This window comes from Culex quinquefasciatus, chromosome 3, assembly GCF_015732765.1.
Source record: "Culex quinquefasciatus strain JHB chromosome 3, VPISU_Cqui_1.0_pri_paternal, whole genome shotgun sequence".
Taxonomy (NCBI): domain Eukaryota; kingdom Metazoa; phylum Arthropoda; class Insecta; order Diptera; family Culicidae; genus Culex; species Culex quinquefasciatus.
The window spans coordinates 126,340,890-126,362,230 of NC_051863.1; the positions used below are offsets into that span (position 1 = coordinate 126,340,890).

At 36.5% G+C, this 21,341-nt stretch overlaps 1 protein-coding gene across 1 annotated transcript in view; it reads right to left on the reverse strand.

The window, feature by feature from the left end:
- Positions 1 to 905: 905 nt before the first annotated feature.
- The window catches only part of LOC6043339 (ras-related protein Rap-2c), a 32,114-nt gene continuing 11,678 nt past the window's right edge, over positions 906 to 21,341 (reverse strand). The window contains exons 2-3 of the mRNA XM_001870903.2: positions 8,500 to 8,970; positions 906 to 1,819 (exon numbers count right to left, since the gene is read on the reverse strand). Coding sequence (XP_001870938.1) covers positions 1,487 to 1,819; positions 8,500 to 8,898 — 732 coding nt within the window. The 5' untranslated portion in view covers positions 8,899 to 8,970 and the 3' untranslated portion in view covers positions 906 to 1,486. The remainder of the gene's footprint in view (positions 1,820 to 8,499; positions 8,971 to 21,341) is intronic.

The following is a 21,341-nucleotide window of genomic DNA, read 5'->3' on the forward strand; positions in this document are numbered from 1 at the left end:
TGTGAAACTTTTGAGAAATCACTCTGGGCGAATAAAGATTCGTTAACATTTTAGACTACAATTTTGAGTCCCAAATAGCACAAGAAACGATCTTGTATTTGCAGACTCAGAAAAAAAAATATCAAAGGGTAGATATCGTTCCTATGATAAAAAGGATACTGAAGTTAACGTTCCATAGAATAAGTATGAATTGAATGTAACTTAATTGATTGAAAAGAAACAATATTATTACATTTCCTTTTAAGTTTTTGCCACTATTGGCATAGAAAAAAAACTCCCGGGCCCCAGGAATTCCCGGGAAACGGCCAAATTCAACTCTCGATTCCCGGGAAATTGAAAATCTCGACAATGTTCGCCAAAAACAAATCGATCAAAAAACCAAAAATCAATTCGCGGCGATTAACACCTAAAAAAAAAACCTCTAATTGTATATGAATTAATTTCTGGCCATGACATCTGGATAATATATTAGGAAACACATTCTGAAAAGTTTAAAAAGTTAGTTAAATATAATTAAAACATGTTGATGAATAGCATTATTTTAATCTTCTCATGGTGTCATTATTTTCTCAATGAAAATGATTTTGAATCGGAAAACGGAATGCATTTTCAGATTCATTGGTAATTTTCCCACTAGGGGAAGGTAAATTAAATTTGTAAATAAGAAATAATATTTGTTTGAGAAACATAACTAAAAAAAATCCAAATTTATAGGCATTTTAGGTTCAACAAATTTCATCTAAATGTGACCGTTACTTTTGATTCGTGCGTATCAAGCGGCATATTAAGTTATACTTCTCATCTCAAACCATTTGATTGTCATGATTAACTCATTGAATCAACTATGTTGTATGTGTCTCTTGGATGGTCATCTTGTTTGGATCAAAATTAAAAAAAGCATTGGATATTCTTAGGTATATAATATTTTATTATAAGCTTTGGTTGTTTCCTTGGGTGTATAAATCGTTTAAAAATCTTACGGATTTTTATGTCTTTACGTAAATGCATGACATTAAGCTAACATCGGAGTATCTAACATTTTGTTTCATAAAAAAGCTTAACAAATCAAACAGTTTGTGTCGTTCATCAAGTACAATTTTCCATATCTCAACATCACTTCACTTATCGCTAAGCCCATCCAAATGACAGCGAACCTAATCCACCATTCAAATTCTTGCTCTTCAAACGTTTCTTAAACACACTTACAACTTAACCATTTTGACACACCAACTTGTTAGTACTCTCGTCTAGTAAAACAATTGCATTTTAAACATTACTTTACAACTGGTTATTGATGTTTTGTTTTTCATTTGGTTTTATCAGGCAATCTGCTATCGTCGTATCGTTTTTTGTGTCATTGTTTTAATTTTAGGATGTTTTTTTTTATAATTTAGAACCAACCTCCTACGCATTCTATCCATTCTAAGCCACACATACAATTTCACACACGCCCACGCAACTAACACCGATCACTAGCACTAGCAGTTCACTGAACCGTGCACGAGTGCCGCTTCAGGTAGTACCGGGCCGTGCTCGGTCGGTTCTGGCCCTGGCTGCTGGCGTAGTTGGGCAGCGACTTCCGTCTCCGCCGAACAGCCGGACTGAGGTTGTACTCGATGTTGGCCTGGCGCAGCAGCTGCTTGAAAACGGTCAGGATGCCTTCGTTGTTTTTGGCCGAGCACTCGGCGTAGCCGCAGCCCCACTCGAGGGTGGCCTTGGTTTGGGCCTCCTTTTGCTGCACCTGGCGGTCCTCCTCCGGGATGTCCGCTTTGTTGCCCACGATGACGATTGGCACGCGCAGACCACGCGCTTCGACGATCTGGAAGGGGGGGAAAAGATGGAAAAGAATTTTCACTTAAAATAAAATTGAAAAGTTCAACATTCATTATAAGCTTCTTCGAACTACAAGCCTTCTAGCAAAACGAATTCTGGCTAAAATGGCAGAATAGCCAAATTTATTCCCCTTGTGGGAATTGTACATGCTGGCATGTTTGGTTGAATCGCTAGAATAAATTAATTCTCACAATTTTCCATCGAAACTTATTTGAATTATGATATTGCACAATGCTAACGCAATGCATCGCAACGCAACACTTTCCGTGGTGATTTGGAGAGCTTAAATTGGATCAATCAATTTATTAGTGAATTTCTGAAGAACTCACAAAAGCCAATACAGCTGTTGGATGAGATGGGCTGTTCCATTGTACGGGATATTAATGAACAACGCATATCAGATTTTGACCGAGCCACGTAGCCCAGTGGTAACGCTTCCGCCTCGTAAGCGGTAGATCGGGGTTCAAATCCCGGCTCGGACCAACACAACTGGTGATCTTTTCCCTTCTGGAATCGATTACTTAGTAAAGGGAAGGTAGTGTATCGTCACAAACTGGACCTTATCACGACACCTTAGGGAGGCGACCTATGGAATGTTAACATTAACCCTAACATGTTAACATTAAGTTGAGAATGAAACTGCCACTGAATCCGCTTTGTAAATGCCGGCCCCGATACTCTTCAAGGGTGTTCCCCTCAGGAACTGGGAAAGATTTACTTTACTTACATATCAGATTGAAAAAATAATTAATTTTGAGTTGGTTTTCATTTGTTATTGCATAACTGATTGGATCTTTCACTTTTGTACCAATTTTCATCATAATTAAATTGGATTAAAGCAATTTGAATAAACTCTCAGGTTTTTTTCCAATTATGTTGTTTACTTTACTTCTACCATGCGGCTTATTAATGTCAATTTTATTGTCTGTTATGCTTTTGGCACAACAATTTTAAGGTGATGCCATTGATCATTTTCGAAGAAAATTGATCATCACTATAAAATATTAGCATTTTAGGACGCCCTATCCACGGATGGCTCCACAACGCTTATCCCTCTGTTTGGTGTGGTTGTGTTAGACCCTCATCCGGAACAATAATCCAACACGGGAGATACCATGTCTTCATCTTTTGATGAGTGTGTAATACAGCCCAGGGCATAAGGGGGTCCTCGCCGGGTCCAAGCTATCCTTTGGGGAACGGAAGGAATGTTAGTAAACACCTATCTAAAGTGCGCAAGGATCCCTGCGTCACCGTAGTGGTATAGATGTTTGTAGGGAAGTTTTGGACTCAATATTAGTAGAAAGGTAGGACCCTAGGATATACCTCGAAAGGTATTGCGGGTGATATGTATGTTGGTTTAATTGTTTGGGTTTTTGTGCTAAATTAGCATTATTATTAGATTGTTATATTTAAACTCATAAAGCCGGCTTCAGAGTACACACAATGACATTTAGAGTTTTCATTTTAACTATTGAGCAATTCCATGACAAATAGGGAATCGGTTGTACCCGACCCTCTCCGATTTCAATGAAACTTTGTAGACATGTTATCCTTCGCTTATATAAGCCATTTTTGTGTATATGGAGCCAGTTCCACACGATAATGACATTTGAGAAGGGCGTAAGTGTTTTAAATATTTTTGTAATTCGGAATTTAAATACTTCTGTATTTCGAAGCCGTTGCATCGTATCAAAAAGTGGTCAAAGACAAACTTGTAGGAAATTTGACGGACTTTTCGATAAAAATACACTGAAAGAAAAAAACACCCAACTTTTATGAGATTTTTTGATTTTTAAGTTTAAAAGTCAAATTTGAGGGGGAGCCCACGATTTTTTTTCGTTCAAAATTTTTGTGAAGATAGCCTAAGATGTTACAAAGACTCACGAAAAATGCAGGATGGAGCAACTCACCTAAAAATACAAAAATCATTTACTGAAACTGTTTTTTTGAAAAGTGCTCTAAACGTCAAAATTTTCAAAAACCAAATACGGGAATCGATTCTCCAGACAATTTTACATAAAAGTCTCTATATTGACCATTGTCCTAAGTCCAATCCTTGTGAAGTTACAGCGGTTTTAAAAATAAAAATGTAGAAAAAATAGGTTTTTTGATGATTTTTGGCAATTTCTATATGACAGACTTAATTTTTCAGTCTCGTAAATATTTTTACCGGAAAGCTCGTCAAATTTCCCATAAGTTTGTCTATGACAACATTTAAATTGGATGTATGAGCTTACAGATATAAGCTAATTTACTATCCAGGTTACTATACTACACTGAAAAAATATGATGTTTTCAATTATGAGCAATGTAATTAGCTTATATCTGCAAGCTCATACATCCAATTTAAATGTTGTCATAGACAAACTTATGGGAAATTTGACGAGCTTTCCGGTAAAAATACTTACAAGACTGAAAAATTAAGTCTGTCATATAGAAATTGCCAAAAACCATCAAAAAACCTATTTTTTCAACATTTTTATTTTTAAAACCGCTGTAACTTCACAAGGATTGGACTTAGGACAATGTTCAATATAGAGACTTTTATGTAAAATTGTCTGGAGAATCGATTCCCGTATTCGGTTTTTGAAAATTTTGACGTTTAGAGCAATTTTCAAAAAAACAGTTTCAGTAAATGATTTTTGTATTTGTTTAGGTGAGTTGCTCCATCCTGCATTTTTCGTGAGTCTTTTTGTAAAATCTTAGGCTATCTTCACAAAAATTTTGAACGAAAAAAAATCGTGGGCTCCCCCTCAAATTTGACTTTTAAACTTAAAAATAAAAAAAATCTCATAAAAGTTGGGTGTTTTTTTCTTTCAGTGTATTTTTATCGAAAAGCCCGTCAAATTTCCTACAAGTTTGTCTTTGACCACTTTTTGATACGATGCAACGGCTTCGAGATACAGAAATATTTAAATTCCGAATTACAAAAATATTTAAAACACTTACGCCCTTCTCAAATGTCATTATCGTGTGGAACTGGCTCCATATACACAAAAATGGCTTATATAAGCGTAGGATAACATGTCTATAAAGTTTCATTGAAATCGGAGAGGGTCGAGAAAAAAGTACCTGAAAAATTCCTGTTTTGGGCTGGAATTGCTCTATTCTTAACTGTTTTTTTGTAGTACCTTCACCAATTGATGCAACCGATATTGTTTTTAACCTTTAAGATTTTTATGTATTGGTTTACCAATATTTTAAAGTGTTGTTTATTTATTGTCAGTACTGAAAGTTGAAGCGATACTTTATTTATTTTTTAAGGAAATAAACATGAATTGAAAGGAAATCGATACGCTATTAAGTGCTCAGTCCATACAAAGATACCTTAAAACTTCTGATATGATTTAGAAAGAGAAGGAAAAGATTTGGTAAAGTAAGAAGAGTGCGAAAATTGCGGACTGACTTTTGCCATTTTGTTAAATTTTAGTTGTTTGATATATTATACATATTCTCAAAGCGTGTAACCGGATGCTGCTGTCGATAAAATTAAAGGAATTAAGGGATTATTTTAAAGCAGGTAAATCTTAGACAGCCGGCTGTGGAAAGATTTAACAAACTCACAAATCAACGAATAGACATACGACGATACAAAATGAATCTACACTAAAGTCATATTTAATGCTTCTTCCGGAGCAATGCTGAGTAACTTAAAGAATATGATGATACTAAAATATTAGTGGGTTAACTTATTTCCCTGTTTAGTTCTTAAACGAAAAACGAGACTTCGGCAACAACAATCGTTTTCCTTGGAACAATCTCACCGGGATTCCACGAAGAAGGCATCACTGCATTTATTTAGTTCCACCACCATCATCACTATAAAATATTCTGTATTAAATTCAATTTGACGAATTTCAATACCACAAGGAATCAGCATGTGCCGGTTGTTGCCTTCTTAAAGCCACTGAAAGAATTTCTGATCTAAATCAATTGTGCTTCAAAATTTTTATAATTTTGTGGCACAGTCATTGACGTCTTAGTTGGCAATCATTGCAGGGAATGGGATAATCGTTACCAAAAGGAATCAGCATGTGTGGGGTACTATTCTAAACAACTTGTTGAAGGAATATTGTCAAAATATTGAAAGCGACGCAAAATTTATATCTTTGAACGAAAAATCATGATAATGATGGAAGTCTGCACGTTAACGATGCATGAGATGCCTACAAAAATTGACCATACTACATGGAAAATTAGTGCAGTTCGTCTCTGTTGCATACAAGCAAAACAAACAGGAAAATTGATGTTTTCTAAGTCTCACCCAAACAACCCACCATTTTCCAATGTCGATATCTCAGCAACTAATAGTCCAATTTTCAATGATAAAAAATTAGTGAAATTTTCCGATATATTCGAAAAAAATATTTTCAAGATTTTTAAACCAAGAAAAACATTTCTAAAGGGCCAAACATTCAATATTACGCCCTTTTAAAAATTTTGTCTTGGTTTAAAAATTTTGAAAATATTTTTTTCGAAAAGATCGGAAAATTTCACGAATGTTTCAAATTTTACCATTCAAAATCGGACCATTAGTTGCTGAGATATCGATATTAGAAAATGGTGTGTTGTTTGGGTAAGACATAGAAAACAAAAAAAATCCTGTTTTTAAACCTTTGCATGGCAATATCTCAGCAACATAGGGTCGTATCAACAAAGTTCAATAAAGCAAAATATAGAGAATTTTTTCAGCTTTTCAAAAATATTTTTTTCAAAGGTGCAAACATGTGCACTAATTTAAAAAAATGAAAAACTGCGACTATTTTCAAAACAGTCACCTAAAATGGATTTAACTTGAAAACGGTGCACTTTATCAAAATTTTCACTGAAGTACTTTTTGATTGCAAATTTGATTTTACATCGAAAAATGAAGTTGAAAATTTTTTGCGATCAATATTTCGATTTTTTGAAAAAAATCAGTATTGATTCAAAAATTCATAAATTGCTCAAAGATTTTTTGCACAACCTGGAAATTTCTGAAAAGTTGGCATTTGATGTCCCCTAAAACATATCAAAAAATTAAAAAAAGTGTTTTTTTGCAAATCAAGTTTTAGTGACAAAAAGTTAAATAAAAAATCACCAAAGTTTTTTTTACCGTGTAACATTTTTTTCCAGTGTAGTCCGTATCCATACCTAAAACTTTGCCGAAGACACCAAATCGATCAAAAATTCCTTCAAAAGATACAGATTTTTGAATTTTTAGACATCATTTTTGTATGGCCAAATTTGTATGGAAAATTATATGGACAAACTAATGATGCAAAATGGCTTCTTTGGGCATACCAAAGGCACCAAAAAAGTTTCAGCCGGATTAAAAAATACAAAAAAAAAATCGAATGACCGAAATCTGAGAGAACTGCTCATTAGTGAAAATGTCATCATTCCCCTTCAACAAGTATAGAGGAGAAAATCGTGACGTCAGAAATGAACTCAAATCACTCAAAGTTCATTTTGTGAGTGACTTTAACATTTTGGCGTTCCCAGGTTTTCTGTGGGAGAGAAAAGGAGACGAATACTTTATGAAAATCATACCTGTCAAAATTCCTAGCCTCAAAATTTTGTCGCGAGTTGCTTTTCTCCTCTATAACAAGTTTAGCTTTATCACTCATTTCTTTAAAAGGCTTGTCAAATCATCAATATTATAGGCTCGTTGGAAAGATTTTTTGACTACCCATCCAACGATGGGTTGTATGCTGGATCCGGACCAGGCAAAAAACCATCGCGAAGCCCTCGTTTGATTTATTACCTTCCAGTTACAGAATTCACTATAATGATGTATGAAGCAATTGTAGATTTTGTACAAACGAACAATTTTGTAGTAGGGGAAATATGCCCATTTTAATCACTCTAAGCCGTTTGACCAATTTACATCACTTTTGCCGTTTTCCGCTATTAAATCAACATTTTCAGATGTATCAACAAGGGAGAGCTGTTTGCTCACTTTTATTTGAGCTATTCATCACTTTGGAACAGTCAAAAACACTTTATGAAAGCTGTAATTCATGATCAAAGTGCTGATAGGCCGATAATAGAAATAGGCTGAGAAAGGGTATAGTTCCCCTACATTGTTTTGTTCCAAAGTGAATGCTGTTGACACTAGAGCGTAAACAATGTCTAAAAATGCCACCATCGGCGTCCCTCACTCGCGATGGTGAGGGGATTTTTGTTTACGCTCTAATGTCAACAGCATTCAGTTTAGAACAAAACAATGTTCTACAAAGTTGTTCATTAGTAAAATATCTACAAGTTCTCCATACATGGTTATAGTAAATTCCTTAACTGGAAGGAAATAAATTCAAAAAGCTTTTTGGAGGCCCATCGGCAAATACCTTCCCTGATCCGGACAACGTTTTCATCCAAATATCTGAGATCCGGCCTTCAAAAAGTGTATAAATAACACTTAAGTGATAATAACTTTTGATAGGAATGTATATCTTCAATGTTTTGGACTCGTTGGAAAGGTCTATCAAATACCTTTCTAAAAATATATAACATGCCGGGTTTTCTTACAAAAATTGTTTTGTTAGCATAGCTTTTGAAATGCTTAACTAAACGTCATGGTTTATAGATAGCGACTTGGAGGTCGATTTTTTTAATTGTCACCCTAATTCCACATTGACCTAATGTTACGGTAGCATTACTTAAAAATAAATCACAGTGTCTCACCTGTTCCCTCAACCGCTCGACCTCCAGCCAGGTCTCCTCGTCGTCCACGGCGTACACCAGGATGAACGCTCCGCTAATGTTAATGGACAGGGCTCGCATCGCCGGAAACTGGTACGAGCCGGAAGTGTCCAGTATGTCCAGCGTCAGACAGGACCCGTCCGGCAGTTCGTACTCGCCCCGGTGCATGTCCTCGACGGTCTGTTTGTACCGCGACAGGTACTTTTCGTACAAAAACTGCGAAATGATGGACGACTTGCCGACGCGGGCCGCGCCCATCATCGTGACCCGGTGGCGTTCCTTGCGGGGCGTTATCGGTTCCAGGTCACTGCTGTTGGTGCCCTTCGAGGACCGGTTGCTTACGAGCGACGGTATGCGGAGCCTGTGACAGGTTCCGGGCATCGTGTCCGTGAGAGCAATTTTTGCGGCTTTTTTTTTACAACGCTTGCAGATAAGTGGAACTTTCCGATTGATCTGAGGAAAAAGAAGATAGGAAAACGCAAATCAGACATCTGAGAGGCTGAAGACCTTTATTTATTTCTTGAAATCGTCGCTATCGCCGATAAAAATAAATCGAAATCGATCAGCAAGTTGACCAGAAGGGATACGGCTAGAAACTTTTTTTCTCTCTCTTTTCTAAATAAAGCAAGTATCTATGGTGCCCTGGAACAGGATACGGTGGCATTCACGAGCAGCAGAGCCATGCCATCCCAGGAATGCATGCCGCTTACACGTGAATGCTCTCGTGGCATGCTGAATTTAATAGAAATTGTTAAATTTTGTCATTAAATATTTTGCCATCGCGCTATCTCCCACAATTTGCTAATAGTTGAGCAATTCTATTCCGAGTTTGGATGGAACTCAAGTTAAAGCCAATTTGGTCCGTCACTCGATGTTTCTAGAAAAATGTTCTGCGAACTTTTTTGAAAAGGTCCTATAAGCTATTGTGTTTAGTATGTTTATTAGAGTGTAACAAAAATGACTTTTTGGCGGGTTTTCAGGGGTTTGTTCCGGTGGGCATACTAAGCCCAAATCCCAAATATGAGCTTGATTGGACGTAACAGGAGCTGGCGCCCCGCCCTTCAAATTTGAAATGGGATTTAACAAGTAAAAATACTTTTTTTAATGTATATTTTTGAGGCACTTTGGCCACCAATGCGTTTACCAAAAACATCACTAGCATCCAATCATGCTTGAAACCCATCTGGCGAGGCAAAAGGGGTAGGTGGCGGTCGAGAGGGGATATCGGCTGCTGCGGGAATTGACTTTGTCAAGTCCCAAGCCTCCCCAAAACCCATCCCATCCAATCTCTCGGACGATCTGTTGGCGACTGAGTCTGAGCGTTGAAGAACTCTGCAGCAATACACAGAGAAGAGCTTCAAATGCTACTTTCGACTCGGTCACATGCTCTCAGGCAAAATTCGAGCTGAAGATTGGGCTATATGATCGGTAACGATCTCTAGATGGGTCAAAAATAAACGAGATTTCCCCTCAATCTCGCTCATCTCCACGTCCTCCGATCGGTCTCTCGTGCTCGTGTGGCATGGCATTTGGGGGATTGGTCTGGGGAATGAGAGGGGGCAACTGCTCGAATAATTCGTCAAATACTGTCTCGCTCAAACAATAGCGCTACGGAAGACGATCGTTCGGCAGGCTGTGTATAGCAGCAAAACAGAAAACCTGAGAACAGATCATACTACAATAGATACGCAAGTGTCGCAGTGGTCCGTGTCTGTTCACAGTAAAAAAAAAAAAATCCAATCATGCTCATATTTGGGATTTGGGCTCAGTATGCCCACCGGAACAAACCCCTGAAAGCCCGCCAAAAAGTTATTTTTGTAACATCCTAATGTTTATAGGCCTATTAAAAAAACTCTTTGTTTGGAGCGATAGAAATCAATATATGTGACTTCCAAAATAAAACAAAATCTAAATCCTAGAAGTACTGGCATCAGAACGCTGAACAAGAAAAAAAAAAAGCTTTGCTTTTTTATCTGTTTTAGACCGAGAAGAAGTGAAGTTTTCATAAAATAATCTATTTAAAGGTCAAGAGAAAAATTAGGAAATCTAAAAAAAAATAATGTAAAATCAATTAGATTTTCGACTGGAATGGAAAAATAATCTGAAATTCATTCGACATGGACTACGGAAATTCACAACTAAAAAAGTCCATATTTTGGGTAAGATTTTTGTAAACCATCAATTTTAATCCACGAGTTTGGCTTTAAGTCAAGCTTTAACGCAATCCAATTAAACATTGCTTGAAAGAAGCCTCCATGTAATTAATTTCTACGGATATCAAAAGCGGGGAAATTAAATTAATAAAAATATGATTCATCAAAGAACATAACTATGAACTTTTCAATACAACAGATTTGTTTCAGGTCTCCTATCCTCCTTTTTTGCATCGATTTTCATCGAATTAATTGATTGTATTTCAAACTTCCCAATGCATACGAGGGATTAAAAAGCCCAATGCATCAATTCACTGAAAATAAAGCGTTTCAACAATCTGTATAGCATTTGTGCAAGTGAAAAATAAAATTAATATCCAATAAAATCCCGTACTTTGTTCAAGGAAAAAAAACCAAGTACTTCAAAAGGACGAGCAAAAATTGAACCACTCCAGGCAATTTGGGGTCCCTGATTCCACTTTTTTTTCTCTGCTTCATATTGTTCAAATGGTGTGCTGTGGAGGAAAAAGAAAAGTTTGTAATTGATTCCTCTCCGACCTGCACTGGACACTCAAGAACACCGGACTGGCCGAGGGCACTCGAGACAGGACTTCAAAGCTCATTATTCTCGTCCGTTGGGGATGAAACTTTAATGTTTCGAGTGAGTTCATTTCCAGCAATGGTTTATTAGTTTCCTGATTGGTGGTGGACAATAATGCTGTATGTTTAATTTTTAGGTAAAAAGTGTTGCCTAGAGAACCTACTTAATGAAAAGATATCCATTTTGGCTCAAAAGTATTATTATCAAGCATAAGAAATTGCAGTAGATTTTTAAATCCTAACGGAGGTATTAGAATAGGACAAGGAACAAACTCACACTTTTTCGTTTTTGACAGTTTGCCAAACTTGTTTGCGGGAAATTTGCAAACAAAGTGAACTGTAAGCAGGATGACGTTTCTGCAAACAAACGCAGGCAAATAAACAAAGAGGGTTAGTTTGTTTGTCATAGTCGAATACCTCCTTAAGTATAAATATTCACAACAGCTGCTACATTATGTACCAAAACCAAGCTGACAATTTCTGCAGCATTTCTTTCCTGTGTGTGCAGTTTTGCTAGTCTGGTAATGAAAATCTATGATGATAAAAATAAGTCCCCTTCTCGCCCATTACGTCAACTTGACGGGGTCTAACCGGATCAAACTGATCTGCTCCCGACTGCCAGCCAGGAAGTCATTAAACAATATTTAACTTTCGCCGAACAAGAAGGAAAACTTGGACGCCGCTGACAGGCTCCGACGCCGCTGTCGTTGGTATTCCGTTGAATGTCCCGTGGTGCGTCCGAGAAGGGACCTTAACCAGCTTGTCTGCTTCGACAAACGGCCAGCAGGGGGCTACACAAGAAACAAACTTATTACACTTTTATTACCTTTCAATACTTTGAGTGGAGTATCTACTCTCGTTGGCTGATGGCAATCAATATTGACAAGGTTATGATGTGTTTGTGTGTGTGTGTGTGCGTATCAGTTTCTTCTGTTCGACCTTGTATCTTCGAAAGCGGATTAAGGGCTTTTGAAAATTGTGGGAAAAAATCCGGAAAGTGGACGTCTTCGTATAATAATCCTATTTCCCAGCGATACTATACATAAGCGAAAAATATTAAACCAAACATCTTTCCAGGATGGCAAAATTCTGCTTACGTGAAAAAACGATAGAAACGGTAAGTGAAAAGTAACGCTTTGGAAAAAAAATCCTCAGACCCTTTTTTCATTAGCAAAGCAAAGAATTCGTTCGAGCATTACGCTTACTTTACAAAGGAAACCTTTTTCTCAAAGCATTTCTTCCAGTTGCGGTTAAATTATCATATTGTTCTCTGAGAATGGTTAACCTTTTAAGTAGGAAACATTGATGTTTCATTACAACAGAAATACTCGCTCAAAAAGGTGTACTCGCAATACCTGTGTAAGCTGGATCAATTATGATTATTTGTCTACATTATTTTACGGTCATGACCTAGAATACCAAGTGCGTGGAAAGCACGGGTTCGTTCCATGCAATGTGCCGAGTCTTCCGCCCGCTTGGCATTCTAATTGTTTCTCGCTGTGGAGCTTGAGAAAGGGTTGATAATTGCTATTATTTCACCTTGGGTGAACTATTCAGTATTGTTGAGGGTTACGAATTCGAAGAACATTCGGTATTGCTCAATGAAGTGTGTGCACTGTACTAAAAGTTGTAAAAAGTATGTATTAGGGTGTTTCATCCAAACAAAAAAGTTCTCAGATTACGGCAAACCGAGGTTCCCCTTGTAGAGGATACCCAAAGGGACTCTCTTGCCAAATATCAGCCCATTTGGTTGAGAATTGGCCTGTCCCCAGCGGTTTAAAGTTGACATGGAAATTGCTATGGAATTTTTGTGCTTTTCGTTCAATTGTTCCTACAGGTCTGGGGACAACATGGGTTCACTCGGAATAAATACAGGTGTGTAGGGGATGGTCCAATGAACACATTCCAGAAGGAATTAGGCTTGTCCATTCTGTCCCCAAGGTGCGCATCGGATCGACGTCCGGTGTTTCCAGAATCAACAATTCAATCAAGCTGTAGAATTCATCTTCCTGGGTCCTGCCTCGGTGGAGTCGCTGGTTGGCAGTTGGACTCACAATCAAAAGGTCGTCAGTTCGAACCCCGGGGTGAATGGAAGGTAAAGTTTGCAATTGACTCAACAATCAAGCCTTCGGACACCTAGTTTCGAGTAGGAATCTCGCAATCGAGAACGCCAAGGCAGCAATGGTGTAGAGCAAATAATTTGATTTTGATTTTTGACCTTCTGGGATCGAACCCAGGCCGACCGGGTGAGATGCAACCACGCTTACTCCCACACCACGTGTCCCGGCTAAAAAAGTCCTTTCTAACGAGTTTAAAACGTTGATGATCTGACAATCCTATCGAAAGTCATAAGCACTTGATTGTTAATTATACACTTTTTAGAAGCCGCATCTCAAATATTGGATGGGTAATCAAATCATCGTAATAAAATTTGAATTAGTGAAGGTCTGAATTGTGGTTGGTCGAATATTAACTTTTTTTTTTGAATAATTCTGTCAGAATAATGAGTAAAAATGTAAAATTCCGGATTCAAAATAACACATTGTTTTTACTGTTTACCTGCAAAATACAACTTATGTATAAGAGAAGTACTGCATTCGTACGAGACTGGTTGAGAGCTGAGTGCAAAGATGTGATGATATACAGAGAAACTTCTTTTTACGCGGTGGCCTTGCACTTTTTATTTCGTCGATTTCTCTAAACCCATAAGTTATAGAACTTCCATGATCGAAGGAGTGGTTTTCTCTTAATTGATTACGCCAAAGCGTTAGGTTTGACTGTCCAAAATGTTCTGATTTTATTGTAATCGAAAAGTCCCCCAGAGTCTCACCCACAAGGCACTGAGGTTTTGCTTATTGAGCATCAATCGAGCTACATTTTGTAGATCTGAACAAAACCTACAAATTGCTTTTAAAAGATTGCAAAAATGTTGCGTCGTTCCAGAGAAATCGACAGATTAGAAAAACGTAACGCACCGCGTAAAAAGAGGTTTCACTGTATCTATATATCTTCAACTTTTATACTTTTGTGGAACTAGCAGTGCAAGAGGTCGTAGATTTGCTTTGAAAGTGACTTATTGATAAGACCTCGCGTTTATTGGAAAATCAATGAATAGAGAGTGTGATGGCTTGCACCATGATATTACATTCCTTTGACACGTTGCTGTCATCGTCTGATTTCTTTAAAGAGCCAAGGCTTCAGTTGTTATCGGATCCAGGTAAAAAAAATGTTTATAAGATGATTGCACAATTTCCATGATGCATTGAACAGTTTTAAACTCAAATGGAAAAGCTTTGTTAAAAATCAATTTTACAAATGTTTCGCAAAAAAATCAAGCATGTTTGAATCAAAAAAATATTTTGTTGTTTTGACTTGACGATTTTTTGTTGAAATAAGACTCAAAACCAATTGAATCAACTCAAAATTTTGAGTTGAATTAACTTTGTCAAACCCTTTTGGAAATAACAACAAAATTATTGCGTTGATTCTACACAGAACCGCGTTGAATCAACAATATAGTGTTTTCTGGTTTAAATCAAAATAATTGTTATTAACACGTGCCCGTAATCTGTCAAATTGTTCAGTTTTCTGAAAAACGGCTAGTGAACAAGCTTCGAAGTCCTTTTTTTGTTAAAGGCGGTGATTTCGTTTGTGTATTATTTCCGTGGCCTGTCCGCTTGCTGAGCCCAAATACTCGTGAGATAATACGCGTTCAGGGCGATTCCATCAGCAATCGGAACCAGGGCGGCTCAACACCATCAATTGAAATATGAATTATGACACCGCCACAAGTTCCATTGCGTGTTGTTTACAGGGCGGAAAATCAACCTAAATTAGCAAATTCAATGAAACCCCCCAACTCTCGATGGTACTTTCATGGTAAGCTACTACTTATGCCCATTTTAATTATTTTCTCTCACTTGCAGAAAATAACCTGGACGTCAGTTTTAACATGGCCCATGGCCCATTCCCGTGCCGTGACATCTCAAAGGATTTGTCATTGATCTTTAATCGGGAGGCGGCGGTGGAAGCAACACCAGATTAATTATTCAAGACATCAAAACTGCACACATGCCGAACGTGATGTAACATATAATTTGTGTTTTTTGTTGTAATTAAAAAATGATATCAATAAAACAAACCATTCTTATTTTAATCAAATATTTTGTTGATTGAATTGAAAGATTTACCTCAGTTTAAAATAAAATGTCTGGGTTATTTCAACAAAATACCCACGTTGTTTCAACAAAAATCTGATTTAAACGCGCTTTCTGTCAAATTTTGATCAACAAAAATGAGGGTAGATTCAACAAAAAAATAGCTTTGAAACAACAAAATATGCCGATTTGAAACAACAAAATGCGAGAGTTGATTCAATACAAAAATTTTGTTGATTATATTCAACAAAATATTTTGTTGAATCAAACCTCGTACAGGCTGATTCTACAAAACATTTTTCTGCGTGTTGAACAGATTTGCTTTAAAAATTAAATTACCGTAAACTGAGGTCAATCGGGGCACATGGGGCGAATTGGGACAGTAGTTTTAAACATGCTGGAGCACAATGTTTTGATTATTCTGATTGGTTTCGGTTAGAACAGACTCAGATCAACAAAATGTGTGCATCCATTTCCAAATTTAAAAGCTTTATGTGCTCTAAAAACTGCTGTCCCTATTCAGACTGAAGTCCCGATTTACCCTAGATTGTTTGAAATTCTGATATGAAAACCTAGTTTAAACAAATGGTAAAAAGCCCGCGTGTCAGCAAACCACGACGGAAATGAATTTTTGGGGTGCACTACATCTTTTTTTTCTTCCGTACGTGCTTTTTGTGTACGGGTCAGGTCAACTGAGTACACTTTTGGACTCGACCTTCACCGATTTGGACCAAACTTGGAGGGAACGTTTATCTATCGATAGTTAACAGAAATTTTTTGATTTTTTGAGTTAACAGAAATCCCAAGTTTGGTGCTGATTGGACCATCCCTCTATTTTTGGCACCGCCCTCTTTTTTGGCGATTTTCTCATAACTTTGCAAATATTTGAGCAAAAGACTTTCTACAGGTTGCATTTTATAGACAATTGTCAAAGGAATTCGATAAAAGTAAAATTTTAACCCTTAAATGCCCTCTAATATTATATTTTAACGTTTTAAGTATAAAAATTCAGTTTTGACCAATTGATTATATTTTTATTTTTTTTTATTTTATTGCCATCGTGTTCCCCGGACAATTTTACATAATAATCAATATAGACTTCAAACTAAAATGAACTATTGGCGAGATACAGCGATTTGACTGAAAAAAGTTTGATTTTGCACTGCACTCTGTCCTATGAATTCAAATCCGAAATAAGTTTCTCACATATAAAAACCGAATTATGCGAGATTCATTCCTTTTTGTTGAAAAGTACACCATGAACTTCCGAGTGCTGCGCAAAATCAAACTTTTTTCAGTAAAATCGCTGTATCTCGTCATTAGTTCATTTTAGTTTGAAGTCTACATTGATTATTTTGTAAAATTGTCCGGGGAACACGATGGTGATAAAATAAAACAAATAAAAATATAAGCAATTGGTCAAAACTGAATTTTATACTTAAAACGTTAAAATATAATATTAGTGGGCATTTAGGGGTTAAAATTTTATTTTTATCGAATTCCTTGGACAATTTTCTATAAAATGCAACCTGTAGAAAGTATTTTGCTCAAATAGTTGCAAAGTTATCGCCAAAAAAGAGGGCGGTGCCAAAAATAGAGGGATGGTCCAATCAGCACCAAACTTGGGATTTCTGTTAACTATCGATAGATAAAGGTTCCCTCCAAGTTTGTACTGTAGCCAGTCATCACTCAACAAATTTAAAGGTTAAAATGATGTTTGATAGTCTTTTAAAAAAATCACTTCACACTTCGTTGCACTGAAAACCAAGTTCATCTCCAAGATCCCACTACCAAATCTACGTGTTGGCTCCCGCTCGACCGGACTGCACCGCAACAGTATGGTGACCTCAATCTCGATAAACACATCATTTGAGTCCGTGTGATCAAAGTATGGGCGCAAGCTAGCAGGCAAGCAACAGTCTCGGTCTCGGGATTCATCCCCACCCCCTTTTCTCTCTGGGCCAGGGTGGGTGTCAAGTCATGGCACTTAGCATAAACAAGTCTCCACCACCAGTATGGTTGAGCTGAGAGTTGGGGTTGATTCCAGTGATAACTATTCATGATCTCAACACGCAGCGCGCATTCACAAGCACAAACACAGCCTCGTAACCCCAGATCAAGTGATTTAGAGCAACAGACTTACATGGTACAACTACCCCAGGACATCACCCCTCCACTGCTTACTATCAACCAGCTGGCCATCGACGAAGCAAGTGGATAGTGCGATTATGGGTGGACAACATTTTTGCAAGAAAAAAATGTAACTATTGAACTAAAATAAATATTCCTGATTAAACTCAATTCAACTAAAAATTAAAATAAATTAAAAAAATAGGTCAGTTTGTTAAAATGCATTAAAAAAAAAAACAAATATACATCATTCAAATTTCCCCAACAGTGCAGCGCATGATAGTGGCTGGTTAAGTTGTCGCCTCAAAGCTCTCGCCACGCGCTCTGATTGCAGATTCATGTCGGCGCACGAGAAAACGATACAGTCCTGAGCCCGATGATGGCGGAACGAGGAGGAACCAAAAGGAACCTTTCCTATTATAAGCCTCCCCACTGTTGTTGGCGCCCGGTCTGACTCTGCCTATCGATGGGTGGTTTATTATGTTGCTCGTGTCTGCCATTTGGAGCCCCCCCTTCGGAGGAAAGTGGTCACCGCTAGCTTGGTTTGTTGTGGAAGGTTGCACAGTAAAACATCTGACTGGAAATTAATGAATCAATTATTTTTCCAATTTTACTATCATAATTGTATTATTCTAATAAAATTAATAACTGGAATGTTTTCAATAGAAATTTATTAAAAAGTTTTTTTTGTAAAAATCTTTAAAATACATTTTTTTTACTGAGTACTCAAACAAGTAGAAACACTTCTCCTCCATCGGAAGCGGAAGCAACCTCGTTGATGGGTTTAACGGCAATGAGGAAACAGTTAGTTGTGGCGACAATACGCTCCATTTATCAGGAATTGTTTTGCTGCCCGGTAGGGTGCCTGTGATGAAATAGGCTAGTGTTTCTGTGTTTTGAACTTTTTATAAAATTTTGAAAAGTTTAAAAAGTTAGTTAACTATAGTTATAAAAAATTGATGAAAGTCATTATTTAAAACTTCTCAAAGTGTCATGATTTTCTCAACGAACATGATTTTGAATCGGAAAACGGCATGCATTTTCGGATTCTTTGGACAGTTTTCCACTAGGAGAAGGTTTAATAAGTTTGTAAATAATAAATAATATGTGTTTTGAAACACCATTTGACCGATTCTTAGCGAAGCTACACCAAAATGTCACTTTTTTCAATTTTCAATGTGATTTTTTATATGAAAAATTTCATTTTAATTATGATCTAATAATTGCTATGTGCTTTAAATGCGTTTTCTTATCTGAAATGCCAAAAATATTGACCAAATAAGGTCTGCAAGTCATTGAATGGGAGAGGAGTTTTTTCATAAATCTGCTCCTTTCGTTGTCCCGTCACGAAAAGAAATGGCTGGCAAAAACTCAAATCTCAACCAAATCTTTCAGTTCAAGGAGCAAAAGATTCGTTTTTCAATTTGTGATAATGTGTAGAAGAGCAAAAGTTTTAAAAAATCAATCTGGCAAAATTGAGTCGATTTTTTTTGGTGTGCCTTTTAAAATTCTAGTTTTACGATGTTGTCCCGTCACGCTACATTTTCATTTCAGGAGAAGCACAGGTATAATATTGTTCATTATGCATGTCATTTCTATGTTGGAAAATCAATTATCTTTTCAAATATGTAATAACATTGGGGGGTTTCTTCTTTAATTGTGCCACTACAGCCAAAACGCTGAAAAAAACTTGGGATTTTTTTGAAAAGGAGCCGAAGAATCGGTCATTTAAAAAAAATCTCCAAATTTATTGATCCTTGCACTGTAACTTGGATCTGGCCCGCACTTTTCTCTCGCACTTTTGACAACAACATTTCCAAAAACTAGGCAACCAGCAGTTGTTTATTTACATTTTCAGTCGCAGTTTCCACCAAACTGGACATTCGCACTTTAAAATTGCGATTGACAGGTGAACAACATCGGCTCGCTTTGATAATTTTTTGAGAAGATTAAAATTTCCCAAGCCAGTTTGACAAGTCGCAATAGTGCGATCGATAGCAATAATTTAGTGCGAAGTCCAAGTTAGTGAGAATTGCGCAATAGCAACCTCGTTGATTTTTAGTAGAACAAATTTCATGTAAAATGTGAAAACTTGTGATAAATCTTACAAACTTAGTTAACTAAATATAAACATAGATTTTTTTCTTCTTAACACTATATCAGCTACTTTAGTGATGGAACATTTAACGTACAAATAAAGTTTGAACATCGTAAATATGATTTTAACAAGAAAAACTATGTTGTCACCCCGGAATTTAAACTAAAAATTTTAAACGTAACTATTTTTCTAAATACTATTCTGCCCATAATTTAAAATTCGGCTATTATGCCAAAAAACTTTTTTTTCCAAAATAGTGCATGGACTTGGTGTGGCGTACCCCAGTACATGTTTTAGAAATAATAATCTTGAGAAAAACCTTTACCTGTTGGAAAATATTCCAAAAACAAATTGAAATCCTATCAAAGTCACCCCGGTTTACTAGTAAAATGGGGCGACTTTGATAGGTTTGAGATTTTTTCGTAAAATGAATAGTACAAATCAAATACGTATGGAATGCTATGGAATCATACTGACTATGGTAGAGAAGTGTTCAAAATCCTTCAAGAAGAAGTTTTCATAAAATTTTGAAAAGTTTAAATAGTTAGTAAATTATAATTAAGAAAATGTAGATGAATAGCAATTTTTTATATTCTCAAAGTGTCATGGTTTTCTCAATGAACATGATTTCGAATCGGAAAACGGAATGCATTTTCGGATTCTTTGAACAATTTTCCATAAAGTGAAGGTAAAATATGTTTGTAAACAAAAAATACTATGTGTTTTTAAAATATAATTTTAAAAATCTTCAAATTTAGAACAAATTTTATATGAAATGTGAAAACTTTTGATTCGTGCTTCGATTTCAGTTTAAAATTCAATATGAATCGATAATATTATAAACATAACTAGTTTTAGAAAATTTCAGGCAAAATTGTATTTTTTTACAATTTTAATTTAAATTTATCTGTGTTTTGTTAAAAGCTTATTAACATAGTTAACAAAATACAAACATTGATTTTTTTCTTGACACCTACAGTATGTAAAAAAAGTATTTAAACCCCTTGGGCACTATGCACATTTTATGATGAAACATGTAAAAAAATTTAAGTTTGACAGGAACCTGGTACTTCGTTTTGTTCAGAAACTCATGCCAAACATTTTGCTACAAAAAGCTCATGAAAAGATGATTTCTATAAAAAGTTATATAGCAAATACTATTACAAAAATCAAAAAAGGTGCAAAAAAAGTTTGTACACCTTTCGAAAAATTAACATAAATAATGTTATTTGTTGACAAATCACCATGAATCCAATCTCTCAAGTCCAAATAGGCATCCTTGACTGATTAAAAAAATAATTTGGATTGAATGTAAAGTTTACTAACTGTTGGGGGGCTTGGTCCTTCGGGCTTGGTGTAAATCCTTTCGATAGCTCGTGTGGAGGAAAGGAAGAGTGAACCCCCAACCAAGTTCACCGTGGCGACTCCGACCAGCCGTAGAAGCCCTGAAACCGGCAGGTAATGACACCGGTGGAATCTCTGCTTCTCCAATTCTGGCCGTCCAAGTGGTTTCCCGAAATAAGAACTCGCGGTTTAAACGAAGTGTACCGTAAAACAAGACGTTTATTTCCATACTACAATTTATTATAATTTACAATATTTACAGCCGTGACGGTGGGCCTAAGGCCCGTGCCGTCCGGCGAACCGTGTAGGACTGATCTGTGATCAAACCTTGCAAGATCCCAC